Source organism: Pseudomyrmex gracilis, unplaced genomic scaffold (genome assembly GCF_002006095.1).
Source record: "Pseudomyrmex gracilis isolate BER0280 unplaced genomic scaffold, ASM200609v1 scaffold_229, whole genome shotgun sequence".
NCBI lineage: Eukaryota > Metazoa > Arthropoda > Insecta > Hymenoptera > Formicidae > Pseudomyrmex > Pseudomyrmex gracilis.
In genome coordinates, this window is record NW_018020813.1 from 19873 (window position 1) to 39932 (window position 20060).

At 35.2% G+C, this 20060-nt stretch overlaps 2 protein-coding genes across 2 annotated transcripts in view; both read right to left on the minus strand.

Annotated features, from left to right (window-relative positions):
• Positions 1-7039: 7039 nt before the first annotated feature.
• The window catches only part of LOC109858875, an 18616-nt gene continuing 5595 nt past the window's right edge, over positions 7040-20060 (minus strand). Inside the window, exons 2-4 of the mRNA XM_020436555.1 lie at positions 11788-11977; positions 11203-11347; positions 7040-10799 (exon numbers count right to left, since the gene is read on the minus strand). Of these exons, the coding sequence (XP_020292144.1) occupies positions 10504-10799; positions 11203-11347; positions 11788-11976 (630 nt within the window). The 5' untranslated portion in view covers position 11977 and the 3' untranslated portion in view covers positions 7040-10503. The remainder of the gene's footprint in view (positions 10800-11202; positions 11348-11787; positions 11978-20060) is intronic.
• The window catches only part of LOC109858874, a 5205-nt gene continuing 3240 nt past the window's right edge, over positions 18096-20060 (minus strand). The window contains exon 2 of the mRNA XM_020436554.1: positions 18096-19873. Coding sequence (XP_020292143.1) covers positions 18997-19873 — 877 coding nt within the window. The 3' untranslated portion in view covers positions 18096-18996. The remainder of the gene's footprint in view (positions 19874-20060) is intronic.

Consider the following 20060-nt stretch of genomic DNA (forward strand, 5'->3'; position numbering starts at 1 on the left):
TTAAAGTTCTAAGTATGTTTGCTAGATATATATACATATATGAATATATAAATATATATATACATATATATGTATATAATTCTCGTATTAACTAGAATACTTAGTTAATAAAAAAAAATCAGAGTAAAATCATCTACGAGAAAAGATCGCGGAAAAAAAGTTACGTCCATGACGTATTTTTGTGTAACCGAAGATATATAACTCAGCTCATATAGCGTATACGAGCAGTAATAACGTCAGTACCATTTGCGCAAAGTGCACAATAAAATTTGCAACACGCTCGAAATATCTTCGCGAGCGAAAGAGATAAGGTCGCATCGATCGTCGTCGCACTCTCTTGCTATATTCTCGATACATATTTATTGTGCTCGGACTTACGTGCTTCGTTTAGCCGAATCCTGTGTGCTTCAGTGAAACAGTGAAAATATAGATGCAATCCGGGGTTTGCGCTTCAACCCTCGGCCGCTGTGCGAAAAGACTATAAATGTCAAAAAAAGCAGGAAAAGAAAAGCAGAGGCAAGATAGCAGTAGACGAACGAAAAAAAAGAGAGATGAAGAAGGACAGAAAAAGGAAAAATGAAGAAGAGAAAATGGGAGCACCAGTAAGCGTAAACGCGAAGCAAGTTAGCGAAACCGTTTTGACGGGGTGGTGGTCCCGCGACTACTGAACCTTTAAGATTCGTATCCCCTGGTCGATAAACCACCCCGTGGCCAGCCCGCCGCCCACCTGGGCGCTTCGTGCTAAAAGTATATCGTCACGACCACCTGGTGCGTTGAGGGCGCGCGTTGCGCGCGCATATCCCGTGTTTCGTGAGATGACATCTCTGACGTTTCCAAAACAAACAAGACAGCTCGCCTCCGGCGAGATCGTCATTGGAAATCTTTCTGACGTGCATTTGCAACCATCTCTTGCATCTTCCGTCTTGCATTTTTTGTTGATGGAAAAAAAAAAGAGACAAAATCGGGGAGAATCTAAAATAAGCTGTATGATTAATCCACGACCGACACGAGTGCCACTCGCAACAAAAATTTGCCAGTTTTAATAATAATTTTTGTCTTTAATCACGAAGGACAAGAGTCTTTTTTTACTTTTGTTTTTTTTGTTTACTTGATAATTTTTTAACACATAAATCAGGTATTGCAAAGGAAACACCAAGAATTTATAACAGAACCACTCTCGCTGTTAGTGAAAACGTTTTATTAAACTCTGAAAGTTAAAATAGCGATAGAGTTGACTTTTTGCTTACAGTTTTTTGTTTAATGTAGAATCACATACAAGATTATACTTGTGCATCCTTATATGTAAGGATAGTAACTATTTTGTTTGCTTTGTTAACATATCACTGTGTGTTACACGTTTTCTATCTCCCGTTATTTTTCGAATTGAAGCGTATATACGTATATAACAGTGGTAAGAATGATCGCGCTGTGTCGATCGGCGTACAAAGGAATTTATGTTTTTTATTCATTATGAGATAAGATTTCGACCAAAAAGTGTGTTGAAACTTTCATTAAGAATTTTTTTTTCCCGTTTGTCTGAACGGGATGCTTGGATTGCGGGTGCAGATCAATTGGCTCTGCGTCCAGCGCGTGTGTAACAGTATATATTTAATTTAATTAATCTTAGGAAGATGGCATGTGTGTGTACATATAATATAATATTGTATAATAAGTTTATACAAAATCTGAAAGAGACGTCTTTTGTCTTCTCGGAAAAAAGCACTTTTCTGTTTACCTCCGCTGCAATTTTTATCTCCTTTTCTTTCTTAATACGCAGTTGATCATCGATATAACGCGCGCGCGTAACGAGAAGATGCTGAACCGTTTTGTTTTACCGGCATTTCTTACTTCCGCTTTTATTCTGCATCTATTGATCAGAATGAAAAACGCTTCTCTAGAATAAAAGAAAATATGCTAAAAAATGGAAAGTATAAGAAAAATACAAGAAAAACGAAAACAAGTTATGGACGTTACTGAATGGACTGCATTTTCACATTACATACAAAATTAGCAAAATGAATTTAAACGAAAGTTTGGAATTTTCTATTTTACAAACATAAACGAATATTTTGAGCGTTTCAGAAAAAGACTTTGAAGCTTGTACAGAAAGTTTTAGCAAAATCGCCGGAGAAACATATGTCTATCTTTGCTTCGGTTCGATTAGACGGCGCTATCTACTGAACAGCGTAGCGACGACCGAATCGAGAAGTACAGCTGTCGCTCCAGCATTCTCTTCGGCAGCGTTCCGATATTCACTGCCAGTACTGGAAATCTATAGCACATATGACGTGAAGTATAAATTTTTAGTACTGGCAGTGAATATCGGAACGCTGCCTTAATCATCACAAGAAAAAGAGCAAAAATGTTTACATAAATCACTGTAACAAATAGAATCGTCGCATTTTTCTCCAAAACGCGCTGCTATCTTTCTTAAGCGCGATGAGACACGAAGATACACTTTAAGACGCAACTAGATATATATATATAGTTACGTCTTACGCATATAAAAAATAATACAATTATACATATATATATATACATATAAAAGAGAAAGAATATACGCACAAAAAGTACAAAAGTCAGTCGATGGCAAACAATTTGTACAAACGCACTGCGTTGTGTTCGCAATATAAGAAAAAAGAGAATCACGGAAAGTCACGAAGAAACGAATCTTGGCGCAAAGAATCTTTTTTTCGTTTATAGACCTTTACATATATATATATACACGCGACGTAATCTAACTGAAAAACGAGAAGTTTCGAACGCTTGAGATTTTTTCACTCATGAAAGCGAGCACACAAGCTCTTAATTACAGAATTATAATAAAACCTCGTTGTTCGTCTATATATTTGCAACGAAAAACGATTTTTGGCTATGTCAATTTTTCCACGTATGTAGTACATACTACACGTATATATTGTAGTAAGTATTCTCTCAGACAAGATGCGCGTATCTAAAAACGTTTCGAAGACAAAAGAGAGAGACTGACTGTTACAAAAAGAAAAATAAAACATCTTTTCAACGTGTTTGAGATGTTCTTAGAACGGGTCTGGGAAGAGGAGAAGTATATTTCATGTAAGCGCATAAAAATAAAAACCCGTGGTAAATATGCACTTCAGATCATACCTCATCGATTTCGGTACGCTTTAGATATGTTGTAGGGCAGGTCATACTGACAATGAGTAAATCAGGAGTGACGAACTTCTCCGCTACTCGCCATACGTTAGTGCGAGTAAGCGAGCTCAGTAGAGTAAGCGAATAGGCGAGTAGGAGAAGGAGCCTCTGGTGGCCCGCGAGCCGCTAGTTCGTTATTCCTAGAGTAATTATCTAAAACAATTTCGGGCCTTGGTTTCGGAGATATGGCAATTTAAAGTTTCTGAACAATACTACTATTTTTATACAATTAAAGAATCTTTTTAAGGCTCCGAAGATTCCAAACTAATAAATATATATATATATATATATTAAAAATATATATATATTTTTCGCAATATAAATTTAATTTCAATTAGGGGATTTGGGATCTCTCATATACGAGATGCAAGTATAGCATCCTATATGAATTTTAGAATTGTTATTTCAATTCGAATTTCACGTGTAAAATTTACACCTGAACACGTATATATGTATATATGTACACGTATAATTTCCGCACAACACCTAGCGAACGGCTCTCATGACCAAATATATATTTATTACTATTTTTATGTTTTTTTTGTTCATGTTGTAAGCGTGTAGGCAGGGAGGCTTCGCTCCTCTTGCTCCTTCGAAAAACCATGTAAACACTTTCGACATGAAGCAATTTAATTGGATCCTATGTAATGAAAAAAAAAAAAAATAAGGAATGACTTATATACAGATATTTTACTTTTTTATTGTATTGAAAGCGGATATTGTTTTGCCATATCAAAAAGCGCTTGTATACGTTCGGTAAATGCATAAAAAACATACATTTGCGACTTAAATTCACATCTGCTCCACACCGTGGACATTTAATATGTCCATAAATAACTTTACCATTACCAAGAAAATCTATTAATTTCTCGCTGTTCTCAACAAGAGTTATTGTTAGAAAATCGTGTAGTCGCATGTTGAAAGCTACTAACAAACTGCGAGAAATAATGAAATAAATCCCTCACTAATTATAAATTATCTTGTAGCTTCGTTTATATTCCTAAACACATCATTCCGATATACACAAACTTCACTGTTTGTAATATCAGCTTATAATATATAGAGTAAAATTCTGAAACTTTAAACTGTCACATCTCCTAAACCAAAGCCGTCCCCCGCGAAATGCTTTTAGATAATTATTCAGTATGATCTGCCCTACAACATATTTTTTTTTTTTTTAAAGCGCAACAAAATTGATGAGGTGTGAAATGCATATTAACTACCCGCGAATTGTTGCAATCTCCGGGCAAGTCACGCCTAAAAGAAGCAACGATAGTACAGTTTTGCACATCTGCAATGCGATTGGCACCGAATTCTTTTTTTTTAACAAAAAGGATCAACAAAACGTTTGAACAATCTGTAGAAACCAATAACAAGGACTTTATCTAGTGAATCATTACATTGTGTATGTACATACGTGTCTATTATATATATATATATATATATATACACAGTAGAACCTCCCAAAACGTATACTTTCCCTCACTCTTTAACTCACGCATGCGCAAAGACTTACTTGGTATAAATATGCAAGCGCTAGCGCAGTTAACTATACTTAGTGGTGGGAAAAATAATGAAGGAGAAAATATACGTTTTGAGAGTGGTAAACGTTTGGGAGGCATGTATGTTTTGGAAGTATACAGCCTCTTGCATAATGCGAGAGAATAGTGATAGCGATAAGCAATAGACACAGAATTCCAACTCGTCGGAAAATTTATCACTATTGCTTATTTCGTTTTCTGATCTGCATTGATATACATGTGTATTTTTGTATGTTAGATTCCGCTGTTCCTACCGTTATTTATAAATATAAACTCTTTAAAACTGATGTTATTTCTATCGCTATTTCTTCCATTGTGCAAGAGGCTTACGTTTTGAGAGATTCTACTGTATATATATACACATACATATATGTATATATATATGTTAGCGTCAAAGTCCGAAGCCCCGGCAATCTTAGGATTGACTAGTCAATATTCGAAGTAACCAAGCGTTTTGGGCAAAGTCCAAAACAGTCTTTTTTTTCGGGTTTTGACTGTTGTGTTTTTAGTCAATCTCAGGAGTAACCAACACGGCCAAAGTTGAAATCTAAAGAATCAAATCTTGAGCTGCGTACCGTTTCGCGCATTTATTTATACTATACATTACATGTACAATGGGTACAAAATAAATCGGAGGATGTGTCAATCAGACTCAATAGGATAGGCTAGCATTAAAACAAGACTAATTCTTTCATGTTCTTTTTGTTGGTGTTGTAAACGTGTAGGCAGGAAGGCTGCGCCCTCTTGCACCCCCCCTAAAATCTAAATTAACTCTAATTTAAACTCTTCTTTCTGCATTCCCCTTCGCAAAATTTTCACTCATTTCTATTGATATTGTGGTAACACAGGTTAGGTTAGATTTTAAGGGAGGTGCAGCAGGCGCAGCCCCCCTGCCTACATGCTTACAACACCAACAAAAAGAACATGAAAGAATTAGGATACGATCCCATGCACTGTTATTTTTTGCGTAACGCGTAACGCGTAACCAATCAAAGAGATGTTTAATATGTTTTATATTTCATTTTTTACGCGTTACGCGTTACACGGAGAATAACAGTGCATGGGATCGCACCTTTAGTCTTGTTTTAATACTAGTCTATCCGATTGAGTCTGATTGACACATCTTCCGATTTATTTTGTGCCCATCTGGGATTGACTAGTCAAAGTTCGAAGTGATAAAACTAAGTTTTCACAAAGTTTTCAACTTCGACCAGCCCTGTTGGTTACTCCTGAGATTGACTAAAAACAGTCAAAACCCGAAAAAAAGACTGTTTTGAACTTTGCACAAAACGCTTGGTTACTTCGGATATTGACTAGTCAATCCTAAGATTGCCGGGACTTCGGACTTTGACGCTAACATATACATATATATATATATACAGGATGTCCGACAATTACTTTAACATCTTTCGTAGGCATGTAGAAGGAGTAAAACTGAGTCGAAAAGTCCTGAACCATTTTTTTCTATTATTTATAATAAAGGAGTAAATTATTGAGTAAATCAGGCCAATCAGCGCCGACCTTTAGCCAGGCGCACGTCAGTGAGCCACGCGNNTCACTGACGTGCGCCTGGCTAAAGGTCGGCGCTGATTGGCCTGATTTACTCAATAATTACTCCTTTATTATAAATAATAGAAAAAAATGGTTCAGGATTTTTCGACTCAGTTTTATTCCTTCTACATGCCTACGAGAGATTGTACAATGGCAATTCTGGGACACCCTTATATATACAAGGTGTCCCAGAATTGATGTAACATCTCTCGTAGACAAGTAAAAGCAGTAAAACTGAGCCGATGATAAGTCCTATACTATTTTGCTAGATTCGCAATAGTTACCGAGATCTTAATTAACAAAGATCAGCGAATAAGCGTGCATCGGGCTGTCTTACGTGCGTAGGACAGCCCAGCGCGCTTCGCACGATTACATTTTCATATGTATATGTTATAGTATATGCTGTTATATTAGCTCCACCCATATGTTGCTACGGGTAACATCGTAAGCGCGCGAAGCGCGCCGGACTGTCTTGCGCGCGTAAGACAGCCCAATGCATGCTTAGTCGCTGATCTTTGTTAATTAAGATCTGAGTAACTATTACGAATCTAGCAAAATGGTATAGGACTTATCATTAGCTCAGTTTTACTGCTTTTACTTGTCTACGAGAGATGTCACACTAATTCTGGGACACCCTGTATATTATACACACACACACACACGTGTATGTATGTATGTATGTATGATGTATGTATGTATGTATGTATGTATATATGGTTATACATATATACGTGTGCGCGCACGACAAAGAGAGAGAGAGAGAGAGAGAGAGAGAGAGAGAAGAATTACATTTTATGTTTTTTAAATATACAAGCTACTTTCGAAAAATGTGGTTATCGCCAGATTGCACAAAAAGCGCTTCATATTATGCTAACATACTTATACTTATTTATTTATTAGGGGAAGTATTGTAAAGAGGGCTAACTTATATGTTATAAGAAAACAACGACGCGTTTACCGCGTTATAATAATGTGTGCGCGATGACAATGAGGGATGCATATATCCTGCAACGCGTACTGAGTGCTGTGCAATGTGTTGTTTTCAATCCCTTTTTTTTAAGTTGTTAATTGTATTAACTGTATATACATTTTGCCTCTTTTGTGTCACGAGTCAGAGATAATTTTATTTCAAAAGACGCTCGAACGCTGAGCGTTTCAACGCTCCGAATATATTTTCGCATGATTAAAAGTATCGCAATATACATATATTTATGGTAATATGGATTCAAGTTATACAGTTTATATGTAATTGTGTATAATGATTGTGCACCGTAAATTCCCACATTCAAAAATCAGGCAGTGCTGACTAATGAAGAGTAAATTAAATTATGCTTATAAGTTGCGAAGGAGTGCTATTCGCAATTCGTTTCGTACGCAGTATTACGAATGAATATCTTGAACTTTCATGAATTAACATTTCGACACGATCGTCTCACTATTATAGTTCGCGTTCATTTGCGTGTTTTTACCGCTAGATCAAGATGCGATAAATAATTCAGTCAGAACTAAGTTGCGCTGTAAATGTCCTCTTTTCATTGTTTTAACAATTCTTAATTAACTCCCGTTGTTTAACGGCTATATTACAGTTGGATCCTGAGATTTTTAAGAGAGACTATATATTCAACATTTTTCATATTATCTACTTGATGCAACTAAGGCTGTGATGCATTTAGTGCAACGGACTCATTAGGAGTGGCTAATTATCTGCTAATGCCTTTATATTATCGTACGTGTACATGTGTGTACATGTGCCTATGTTACTTCTTACCAAGTAAACAAGGAAACGCAAGAGTACAATGGAACATTTCAATGTCGCCGGAATCTCTTGTGAAGATACGCGTTCTAAAATATGTTGTCTGCGCAGTTTGTTTGTTTTTTTGTAACTGTTTAACATAGTGTTTTCAATTTCACGCAAGTAAATCTTTCTTAAATGGACCCCAATAGACTACCATGTATCTACGCGCTGAGAATTATTCTTGTAAAAAATGTTATATTTTTAATCTACGTAAAATTTTATTTTGTACGATGCGTGATTATATGTGTAAAATACGACGTATAAAAGTCGATTCTCACTTAACGATCAAAAAGCATAATCATGGTCAAGAGAAAAAATATCGTGATGCTTGACCTGATCGCGAGCAAATCTCGACCAATATAGTGTAAATCGAGCGTAAAATAACGTTTGTCCTTTTTCTTATAAAAAGGAGCAAAATTGATAATTGTTGTGTAAAAATGATACGTTTATGCGTAAAATAGTTTATCGTCTTCGTATATAAATGTGTAATTGTAAAAAGTAGTTTCAGAAGTAAACAATTCAGACAAATACTCAAAATTTTCTCCGCACGCAGACACAGATTTTTTGTTTAAGTTGCTTAAATAGTATATCTAATTATATATCAAGTGTAAAAAGAGATATACAATATGAATTTTTTGTTGCAAAAATCAGCAACAACTGAATGACATTTTTCACCGATTTTAAAGATCCTTTTGAAAGAGAAGAGTAATATATCGAAGTTTACTGGAATTGGTGGTGTGCCAGTGCTGGAAATATCTTGCTTAATTTATTAAAGTATTAAATATCGTCCTCGACATGTATACACGTCGTTTCTTTTTCTCTAGAATATTGATCTACGTTGGTTGTGGTTCGCGCACTTCTTCTTTTGTTCGAAACTTTCCTGCTGCGGAATACCAAAGACGAAACAACACACGAGATCAATCCGAGTAAACATTGTACAACGTTTTTTCTCATGTGTTGATTTCCTATATGTCTACAGTTTCCTATATATATATAGGAAATACATACATATATATATATATATATGTATATATATATATTTTTTTTTTTGTTTTTTTTAGTGAAATATATCACGATCTATACAAGGTGGTCCGTTTTTGTATTTTTGTTTCTATCTTTAATAGAGATTTGCCGAAACTTTTACTATAACGATAATCACATATATTGAAAAAATTCCCGACTTTGATTTTTATATACAACGTATTATACTGGCACGTAAAGAAACCAACTATATGTTCAAGATTAATAAAACTCTGAGTTTTTCTCCATTAAAGAAAAAAATATTAATAGTATTGAAGATAACAATTTAAAATCCAGATATTGATATAACATATTTTATGACGGTTTGATGAAGAAATGAAGACACGGAGTCATATGTATGTTGGTTGTAACAATTTTACATTTTATGTTCTTTGTCGAATTTGAGTTTTCATGTAAAATTACAGTGGAATGTGACAACCACCCTTTATAAATCAGTAGATAAACATTTACGAAATATTCTTAGATATAGCTTTATGGGCGCATAATAAATATCTCTAGATTTATATCCCCGATATATAATATGTAGAAAAGTGCACTTTCCTCGGCATATATTTACAACATAAAAATATAGTTCATATTATGTATATACGCAATTAAATCGTCAATGGCATAAGTGCGTTTTCGCCAGGATTTTGATATTCATCAATTTTCTTATAAAACAATATCTTGAAAGTCAAAATCTCAAGTCAACATTTGTTGAAATATGTCATAAATAAATAAATGAACGTTGTTGTTTTAGAGAGAGAAGAAGAAACATATGCCTCGGTTTTTTTAGACGCGATAGAAAACCACTCTCTAAGCTATTATATCTGTACACAGTAACGTGTATATGTATATATATATATATACAAGATATATACAAGATGTCCCGGACATCGCGATATCTCTCCAATAATTGTGATAACTTTGGCTGTGTCCTTTTGCAGTGTTAATAATTAATCAGTTGATAAGTCATTATTGTGTCGTTACAGCTCAAGAATGTATCGCTCATACGTCGATTATGTTTAATTCATACTCATCGTTGCATTGACAACGAATGCGTTATAAGTTCGTTTTACTTTTAGATTGTGACATTTGCCCCTTCATATATATACATATGTACGTGTGTGTGTGTGTATATATATATATATATACGCGAGCGCGCATATTTGTACAGAGAAAACGCGTTCCAGGAACACTCTGTACATACTTTGAAAAGACGTTACGAAAGAGAGAATATATATAATGATATATGTACTACTTTTTTCATTCTTTCCGAGAAATTGCGCTTATATTTTTGTTCCATTTGACTTTCGATCCATAATAAATTCGAACTCTTTCTTGCTTTCTTCTCACTATGTAGAGGCTCAATTTTGGACCATTGAACAATTGCGCAGTTTTTTTTCTTTATGTGTAATTTTTTTAGGCCTCTTCGGAATGCGATCCCTGACAACTGCATTTCTTTTTATGATTATTATGATGATGATGGTGATGGTGGTGGTGATGGTGATGATGCTCGTGCTCCCGATGCTGCATGAGAGCGTCAGTTTCTGGATGATTCTGAGTCTGATTGACAACTAAAAGATCCAGAGTGCCTTTAGGCGCGGCGGCTGCCTGCTGCTCGCTCGTCGATGGCGGAATAGGCGTTGCGACTGGTGACTCAACTGGAAGCGGTACGCAGTGCAACACGTAACATCTTACACCTGCCAAAATAAAGCCTGTAACAACAGTACAACGGTGATGAAAGGTTTAACATGTGCCGCATCTACATCTCTGCGAGCGATTCAAGCAAAGACAAACGCATATTCTCGTGTGTTTTACAATTTTTTTAATTTCTTTGTCTGTAAAAAATGTTAGAAATTGTTTTTATTTTTATTTTTTATTTATAGTTTTTAATTTAAAAAGTTTTATTGAAACAAAAAGAAATAAACACGTTTAAAGAGATTTAATAAGAGACAATATATGTTGTTGTACATAGTAATTCGAAAAAGAGTAAACTTGGTTCAATGATTTTTTTCTCGTTTTTGTAATAAACGTTATTTAATAGTGTGCGATGTGATATACAAGCTAAATACAAGTTGTAGTGAGGAAGCTCGTCACTTCGTATGTGAGAAAGCTCACCCAGTATAAGTAGGGCAGCGCCAGCCACGAGTAACGCCAGCCTGTGATTTGTGGTTGTTGCACCCGGAGCGAGTTGGACGAGACCGACCACTAGCACCACCGCGCCCAACAACAGGCACACCACTACGGCGTGCAACCCAGATATCTGTGGGCAACGATCTTTATCAGACAACAAACATATTTAACTCGTTACCACGCGAATATTTGCACCGTTCATAAAAAATTTTCTTAAAATGCACAACGGTTTATAAACTTGTACGCCGGACACGCGAGAGATAAAACTACAGTGAAATAAAATCAATTCTTAGTTCATTTTCTTTGCAAAACATTTTTGAACAAAAAGAAATGAAAAAAATATTCGGCTCTTTGAATTAGTTCTACGCATAACTGTGCGGAAATATATATTCGCTGTTTTTGTCAATTTTTCGTAAGTTCTCTCGTTGTCGATTCTATTTTGTGCAATATATCTTCTATGTTTATAAATACAAAAGTTGAGGAGGTTTAAGTATATGTCAGATATTTCAAAACATTAACATTATATACATTAATCGACGGACGTATCGTCATGTTAACCTGCCACTGTACCTTGCCGCATAAGTAGAGCTCGGGCAAAGGATCCAGATTGTTGTGTCCGTGCGGACTGGGAGTAGGCGGTGAACCCTGAAGAGGTGGTAACCATTGTCCTCCCAAATAGAGCTGACTCGGCCGCTTCAGCCTTTTTTCCTGCCTCCTACGCTCGTGGCGAACAGCCACCGCTGGCATTGCACCGATCATCCTGTGGTCAAACAAAAAAAGTAAACACTCTCAGACACTCTCGTCTCTGGGAAAAACATTATATCAAGTACATTACTGAAACGTCAATAAACACAGAGATCTCGCTACAGAACAAACTCACCTATAAAGATGCTATTAGGATAATGTTTACAAAGGTGTGTGTAATACAAAATACATATAAAAGAGAAAAAATATATATTACTTATTTTTTTCCCTCCAAACGAGATACTATATATAATATGCAAATAATTTGTTAATTTAATATATTAAAATATACTAAGTGCGTAGCAAAAATAATATATGTAAACAAATATATATATATATATCGTAAATTGGAAGTCTATTGTAAATCTTTAACAAAAATATATAAATTTTGAAACTAAAAAACGGAAAAAACAAGTTTTGCTATTATATGGTCAGCAAAAAAATGGTTGACCCTACGAAATGTTTTGTTTCATCAACAAAATGTTTTGTTGGCAAAACAAAAATTTTACTAAACTTAACAAATGTTTTTTTGCTGGCCATATAGTAACTAATTTCTTGCTATTCTAGCAAATCTTTTTTTTCCGTGATCAATTCACTTTTCTCAACTTTATCATTTACTGTCAATTTTTACTAAAGTTTTCTAATATTATCTATCCAATCTAATATTACAGGAGCTAGAAAGCGCACACTGATTACACAGGTACGTAACATAATAAATAAAATCTTTTATTCACAGATATATATATATATATATTCAAAAATGTGTTATGTAAAAAGATTTGTTTTTATACGTTATTTTCCGTAAGACCAACGGAAAAAAATCAATATCTCTCAGTAAATAATCTGAAAAACTGCGAGAGATTGAACGGTTTTTCGCGCGAATGTCCTGCGGTACAAACTGACATCGACACTTTTGCGCCAAGTATGCTGTGAACTTTGGTGACCCTAGTTGACCCCGGACCCGGTCGATACGTCATTGCATCCCTCTGGCCCGGACTCGATGCAGCTAAGTTCCAGGGTGGCCGAGGACACAAAAAAGAAAACCAATGACAAATCCCAACTATCTCTTATACAGCTCATTCACATCAAAACTTGTTCCGTTTAATCTAACAAACTCTCGCCTTGACGGAGATTGCAATTAACAAGAACTGATTTGTTTCTTCTGGCTATTAGGTGAGATCAGTACACATACACACACATGTTATATATACATGTTATAATTTTGTGTGTATGTACACATACACATACGTGTATATATATATATATATATATATATATATATATATATATATATATACACAGAGAGAGAACGGTTTCTTTAGATTTAACAAATTTTGTTAAATCCAAACAAATTATTTCATTGGAATAGTCCAAACAACCTTGATTTTGAACTAAACATTCCGATTGTTCGGAAATCTAAAACTTCAATAAAAAAAAACTCTCGCGGTTTGTGCCCTTACACAACTTCGAGATTTTACTCAAAATAATTTTTGGAGGTCCGATTCCAGCTTGCCAATCAACCCCGATGAACTCCATTGAAAGAGACTGGGACCTGAAAAAAATCCTAAGGTGATAGGGGGGAATTCGAACTCGAGTCACGCCTTCGACGAATACGTCGTATTCGCAGCCTTTGCACTCAGTCCGCAATACTACTTGCTCCTTACTAAAAAATGTGGTTATTTTTACCTACTTATTCTCAAGCATATCCTATAAGCGTTTTATTTATTATTTCTTTAAATTATTATTTGATTAAAAATATTGCAGTGCAATGTATCTGCAACAATAGATAAAAATATTTCTCTTATTATTATTAATTATTTATTATTCTTATAATTTAAAGTACATTTTTGCCACAACACGAAAGTTTTTGTCTCAAACAATGCTATATTTAAATCAAATATGATTTATGTTATATTTATGTTACAAAAAGATTTTTTTCATTAAATAATGCTTATTAAAACAAAATAAAATATTATTTCGTTGGAATAAATTATTTCAAACATTTGTATTGTTTCCGTCAAATAATTTAATTTATTTTAACGTAACAATATAATTTTCATTCAACAAAATTGTTGTTTGGTATAAAATTATGTTGTTTGAATGCAACAAATATGAGTCAAACAAATCGGATTATTAAATTTAAAGGAACCGTTCTCTCTGTGTATACACACACGAAATTATAACATATGTATATGTAACATAATTCGAATGTGTGACCTAACAGTCGGTGCTAATAAGATTGTAATAAAAGAAATGATATTGTGATAAAAGTGTAAACTCAAGAGAGGACAGATATGTGAACTCGCATATATACGATACGGGACGGGGAAATATATGACTGTATTTGTGAAAACGTGAAACAATCTTTCATTTAAGAATGGAGCGTTTCATAAATATTTATTCTCGAAAAATCGTGCATCAAGTTGTATATATGTAAGTGGTACAATAGAGAAATCGCATAAGAAAGCGTTTTTTCTGTAATTTCGTTAAAATAACTACAATAGTAGAATAATCGCAATAGAGCAGCGTATGTAAATAACTGCGTGTTTTCGGTGTTAACGACAATGATTACAACAATGATTTTCTTTATCGCGCAATAACTTTTACAATGTAGGTATATGCAGGTAGTTTTTTTTCACGCGGATATGTTTCTCTGCGGGCGGACTTGGAGGAGAACGAAGATATAGCATCGATTTTTGGGTATCGTGTATTATTTAAGCGACAATCGACCACACTTCTTGGTTTTGTTCCCATGTAATTCCGTCTCCGCACAAAAGTATCTTCGCGCGCACGCGAGAGAGAGAGGGGTAAATATAGTAATATTCTTAATTTGTTTCAGCAGAGAGAGAGAGAGAGATACATTCATGTGTCCGTTCATTAACTCGCTGCCATTCTCGCCCCTTATTTGTTTGTCAGTCACACCCAACATTTAAAACACGGATGAATATAAAGCGGAGCGTGTATTTCTCTTTTTGTTTAAAAAATTTACTCTTAATTTAATATTAAAATCTTCGGCAGGAATGCGTTTAGATGAACTTTAGCAAGAGAGAGAGATTTCCTTTATCATAAAAATCTCGCATAATTATATATATATCAATAAAAGTGAGCATTTCGATTTCGTTTATGCCGTTTCTGAATATACTTTCATATGATCTATGAAACTCCGGTTTCCAATTATCTATGTCTGTTTCTCACTCAAAATAAATAATGCGAAAATAATGGTTTCTTTTTTATTGTAGTTACAACTAAATCACTTAATGTGCGTAAAACAAAAATATTGTTTTTTAAATTTAATTGGCATTTTGATATATTGTTTCTGCAAAAAATCAACTAAGAATCGTAATAACATTGCAATTAAACTCACATGTTGTCGTAATTGAATCGTGCGTCTGAGATATATTGTTCTCGCTCGACACACACACACACACACACACACACACACACACACGTTCGTACAAAAATTATATTTTTATTCACGTGTGATGTGTGTACTGTTAAGTACAAGGCTAAATATAAACTTTGCATAATCTAAGAACGTTTTTCAAGACTTGGAAATAGAGAAATATGTACATGAAAGAAATGCAACAACAAATGCTCTTGGCTCTATAAATAAATCTAAGTTTTCTTCAAACAACTTCCTATGTTTTACAATTCGACTTATATACGTGCATTTATTTAAAATCTGATAAATCTGCATCTTCGTGATTGCACGCGCGCGATGTAACAACTACGTAGAATATAAAATTGTACCACTTATTTGAAAAAACGTATAAATACTTGCGGAGCAGATATTCTTGTTTTTATACTCCTTTAAAAAGGAGTTATGGCTCGTAAATCTTATGTTTGCATAAACAACAATCGATTGCATAATATGTAGTTTTAGGTTTAAGAATATGTATATATTTATGTGTTTATATACATGTATATATATATATATATATGTACATATATATATATATATATATACATATATATTCTTAGATTTTAATAATTTTATGCAAGAAGAACTTACACGCTACGTATGAGTAAGATTATACGTAAGTAGTTTATGAGATTTCAGCCTTTCAGTCGAGGAAACGAATAAACTTAAAACTGAAAATGTATTGTTTTAATAATAAAAATTATTTACGATCACAGAGAAGTTCGAATAATACTTGAGATTTTAATTAATGATAAGCACTCACGTGCATATCACTCCTGTTTCAAATGTACGCATTAAAGTAAAAAAAAAAGTGAAAAATAATGATCTCACATACTTCGTATATCTGTCGCCTTCGGAAAATCATAAGGAAAACAAAATACCACAACAAAAGGCACTTTTGCACGACGCTTAATTCAGAGCCGGTTTAAGATGTGGAAATACTGAATCTTCTTTGGGACCATTTAGGTTATCTCACGAACAATTCTCAGTCGTTACTTTATTTTGTTTTGTGCGAGTCTAAATTTTAAGATTGTGCTTGAATTACAATGACAGTCCTGGTCCCAATTTTTTGCAAACATTTTGTTTAACGATCTTCAACCGACCCTGGTTTAATCGCAATAATGAGTTTCGCCCTTTTGTTCATGCACGCTTGTTCTTTCTTGATAAGTATATAAATTGTTCTCTATATCGCTCTCTGTAACTCTCCTTAAACTCGCTCACTCATCATCATTCTCACTTTTTTAAATTCGCAAAAGACTTCAGAAATAGTGATCTTGCGCATATAATTATAATAATTAGTAAGGACATCCACTCTGTCAAGAAGGGAAAACCGCGTCCTCGCAATTGGTGATGTGAAAAACAACATGTATAATATAGAAAGTGCGTTCGCTTTGAGTGTATTCGCGCGTTTTGAACGTCAGTACGTTTTCATTGCTCGTTAAATGTAATATGATCGAAATAAACAAGTACGACCGTTTCAAAACGCGCAAGTACATTTCAAGGCAAACACACTTACAGTGTATGTACAGATATTTTGAAAAGACATTTGCAATGCGACTTATCTGACGTGTAAGACGATTAACTCCTCTTTTTTTTTAGGATCACAGAATAGTAGCGCCCGAGCATAGCGATATTTTTTTAATTTGAAGATATTCGTAAAACAAACAACGACGAGACGATATTTTCGCGCGGCTGTTTTTTCTTCGTGTGCAATAACGCGTGTTGTTATTTCAATTAAAATTTAGCGCGACGTTGTTTGTTTTCGAAAATCTCCGCCGACTAAAGCTAGAGAGTGTATATGTAAATAAATATTTATAATACATTATAAAAAGGAATATATATATATATATATATATATATATATATGTATATATGTATATATATATATATATGTGTGTGTATAGCGTATTACAAATTATCGAATGGCTTAAGAATACTGCTTGCGCCGACAGTCGCTGGACGAATAGTTGCAATTTTTTCTTTGCGTATCCTGAAGTTTATCGCGCACACATGATGTTTCTTCCCCGCCACACATCTTTTGATATCGCACAGCAATGTTCTTCGATAACACTCGAATTAAAAACATTAATTTTTTACTTTTTACTATATTATTACTTTTTTGTGTTCACGTACTTTATCACGCGGCTTCACTGACGTCGCACTTCTCTAAAAAAAAGTTCTTGGTTAAAAAGCTCCAATCGATAATTGCCGTAATAAGCATCAAAAGCATGTCAGAAACAATAATTAATAAGCTTTTGACTTTCGAATGTTAATGTATAATAGCATCATGTAATAATCAGCGAGCGTCGAAGAAGAAACATTTTGTACATTAATAGTGTATTTTTGGAGTAAAATTGTGTTTAATAGTGCTAGAATACACAAAGTCTCAGAGAATGTCAACGTATGAGATACTTGATCATTCTTTTTTCCAAAGACTTTCGAATCACGCGCAATGTAAGATGTTTATGAATAATATATTTCAACGATAATTTCTCGGCTACCTCATTGAATCCTTATTTCACTCTAAACGTTTAATATGTTGAACTAATAATTTAGATCAATATAAATATTTGCTTTTTAACATTCACAAATAAAGAACAAAGAAGTTAAATGCAAGATACATATTATATATATTGTATGTATATATATATATATATATATATGTATATGTATATATAAACACATATAATAAAAAATAAATTCGAAGTAAAATACGTACAAAAAAAAATAAAAAAGACTATCCGTATAAATATAATATACGCGCCATCATTCATGTCTTATACAGATTGATTTTTATAATTTTATATAAATGCCTCTTCATTGATTTATCGAATATATTTATCGAGTATTTCCTAGATATATTTTATGGAATGTATCTTTAACAGCATTGTTTTGCAAAATCTCGTGTCTCTTGTTACGATATGATCTTCTTTGAGTAGTGTTCTTGGTCCTTGAAGATTTTCTTTATTTTTCCTACTTCTTTATTTGCAAAGGATATTGATTATCGAAATATTTGCTCTTCTCGCGCTTCGTAAATCGATTACAAGTCCTATTGCTCTCTCTTTGGAAGAAACGCGACATTATGTCGGCACATTATCGCGTACTTTAGTGATTTGCAATACTTATATAAGTACCGTCACGTATGACATCATCGCTAGATGTATTAACTTACATGCGCGCAGACATTCCAATATTAGATAGATTATTTTAGCATTTATCTTTTTTTTTGCGCGAGTTTGACGTGTCACGTCATTTTTCTCGAACTTAACAATTTTGTGCGCTCACCTCGTATATTATTTATTGTACAGATCTTAGGATAAAATATATCCTCATGCGAATTTCTCTCTCGTTCACGAGTATCGACAGAAATACTTAGATAAATACTGTTTATTGGAAAATGCTTTTGCGACAGAAGTTTGGGTAAAAAGATTGTTTTCTTTATATGAGATACTTACGGCGAGTTACGTGTGTACGTACTTAAATACAGAACTCATACGCGACAAAATCACACTCATCCAAGTTAACTCGTTGACTTAAACTGATTATCGCGCGTTTCGTTCTTACAGAATTCTCATACGTAAAATTTTTTTTCTCTTCTCTTCTTATTCTATCGTCTAAATCTTGGAGATGTAAAGCGGCCGGTGAACTTGTTGCGGATTCCCGTTCTGCTTCGAATATCGCACGTTCTGCAGCAGTTCCCTGGTCTCGCTTGGCGAGCCCGGACTAAGGCTGTTGGTGGTCGAGGTCTCGACGCGGTCGCTAATGATCTCTTCCTCGGTGATCTGCTCCAGATACAGAGCCGACTGTACCGCCTGGGTATCACCGCCGTTGACTTGCGGCGTGTATGCTGGCGGCGGACTTCTCGGTGGTGTTTCGCCGCTCACGTCCTTTCCGTCCTTAATCTCAATGCAAGTGTCAGATGAGACCTGCTTCATCTGCTTTGCCCTTCTGGCGTGACGGGTGGTGAGTCCGCCGGTTTCCACGTCTCTCTCCAAACGATGACCGGATCGGGATCGAGTGAGCTGGCGCTGCACATACTCCTCGAGATCATCCTCCTCTTTCTTGGCGATTACCCGGTTCAACACGATAAGGAAAATGCCGACGAGTATGGCGAACAGCCCAACCGCCACGAGCTCATTCCACCAACCGCCGGAAGCCTTGGTACCCCAGTGGGCGAGATCGCCCGGCAGCAGACCGCTCATCAGCAAGAACGCGCCCAGCACCAGGAACACCACGCCGATGTGTAGCATTCCGATCGAGGTGACTACCTTCGTGTCAAGCATACCTTGGCCGGCGTTGCGCGCCGCGCCGTGCGGACCCTTATGGTGCCTGCCATGGTGATCCAGCGATCCTGTCGAGGCCCTAGGCGACGTCAAGCCGCTTTCGCCCGATTGCGCGCTATAACGACGTTCGCGTGCGCGACGCTGCTCATCCCGGCGCTTTCGCTGACGCTTGATGGCCAGCGCCGAGTGCAATCCAACCGCGTGCATCCTGCAACACCGGAAAGACAACCCTTGGCTCAGTCAATCCTTTTTTTTTTTTGCTACAAATTCGCGATCTGTGCTTCCGCGTTTGCTTCTACGTTTTCTCTCTCTCTCTCTCTCTTTCTCTCTCTCTCTTTCTCTCTCTCTCTCTCTTTCTCTCTCTCTCTCTCTCTCTCTCTCTCTCTCTCTCTCTC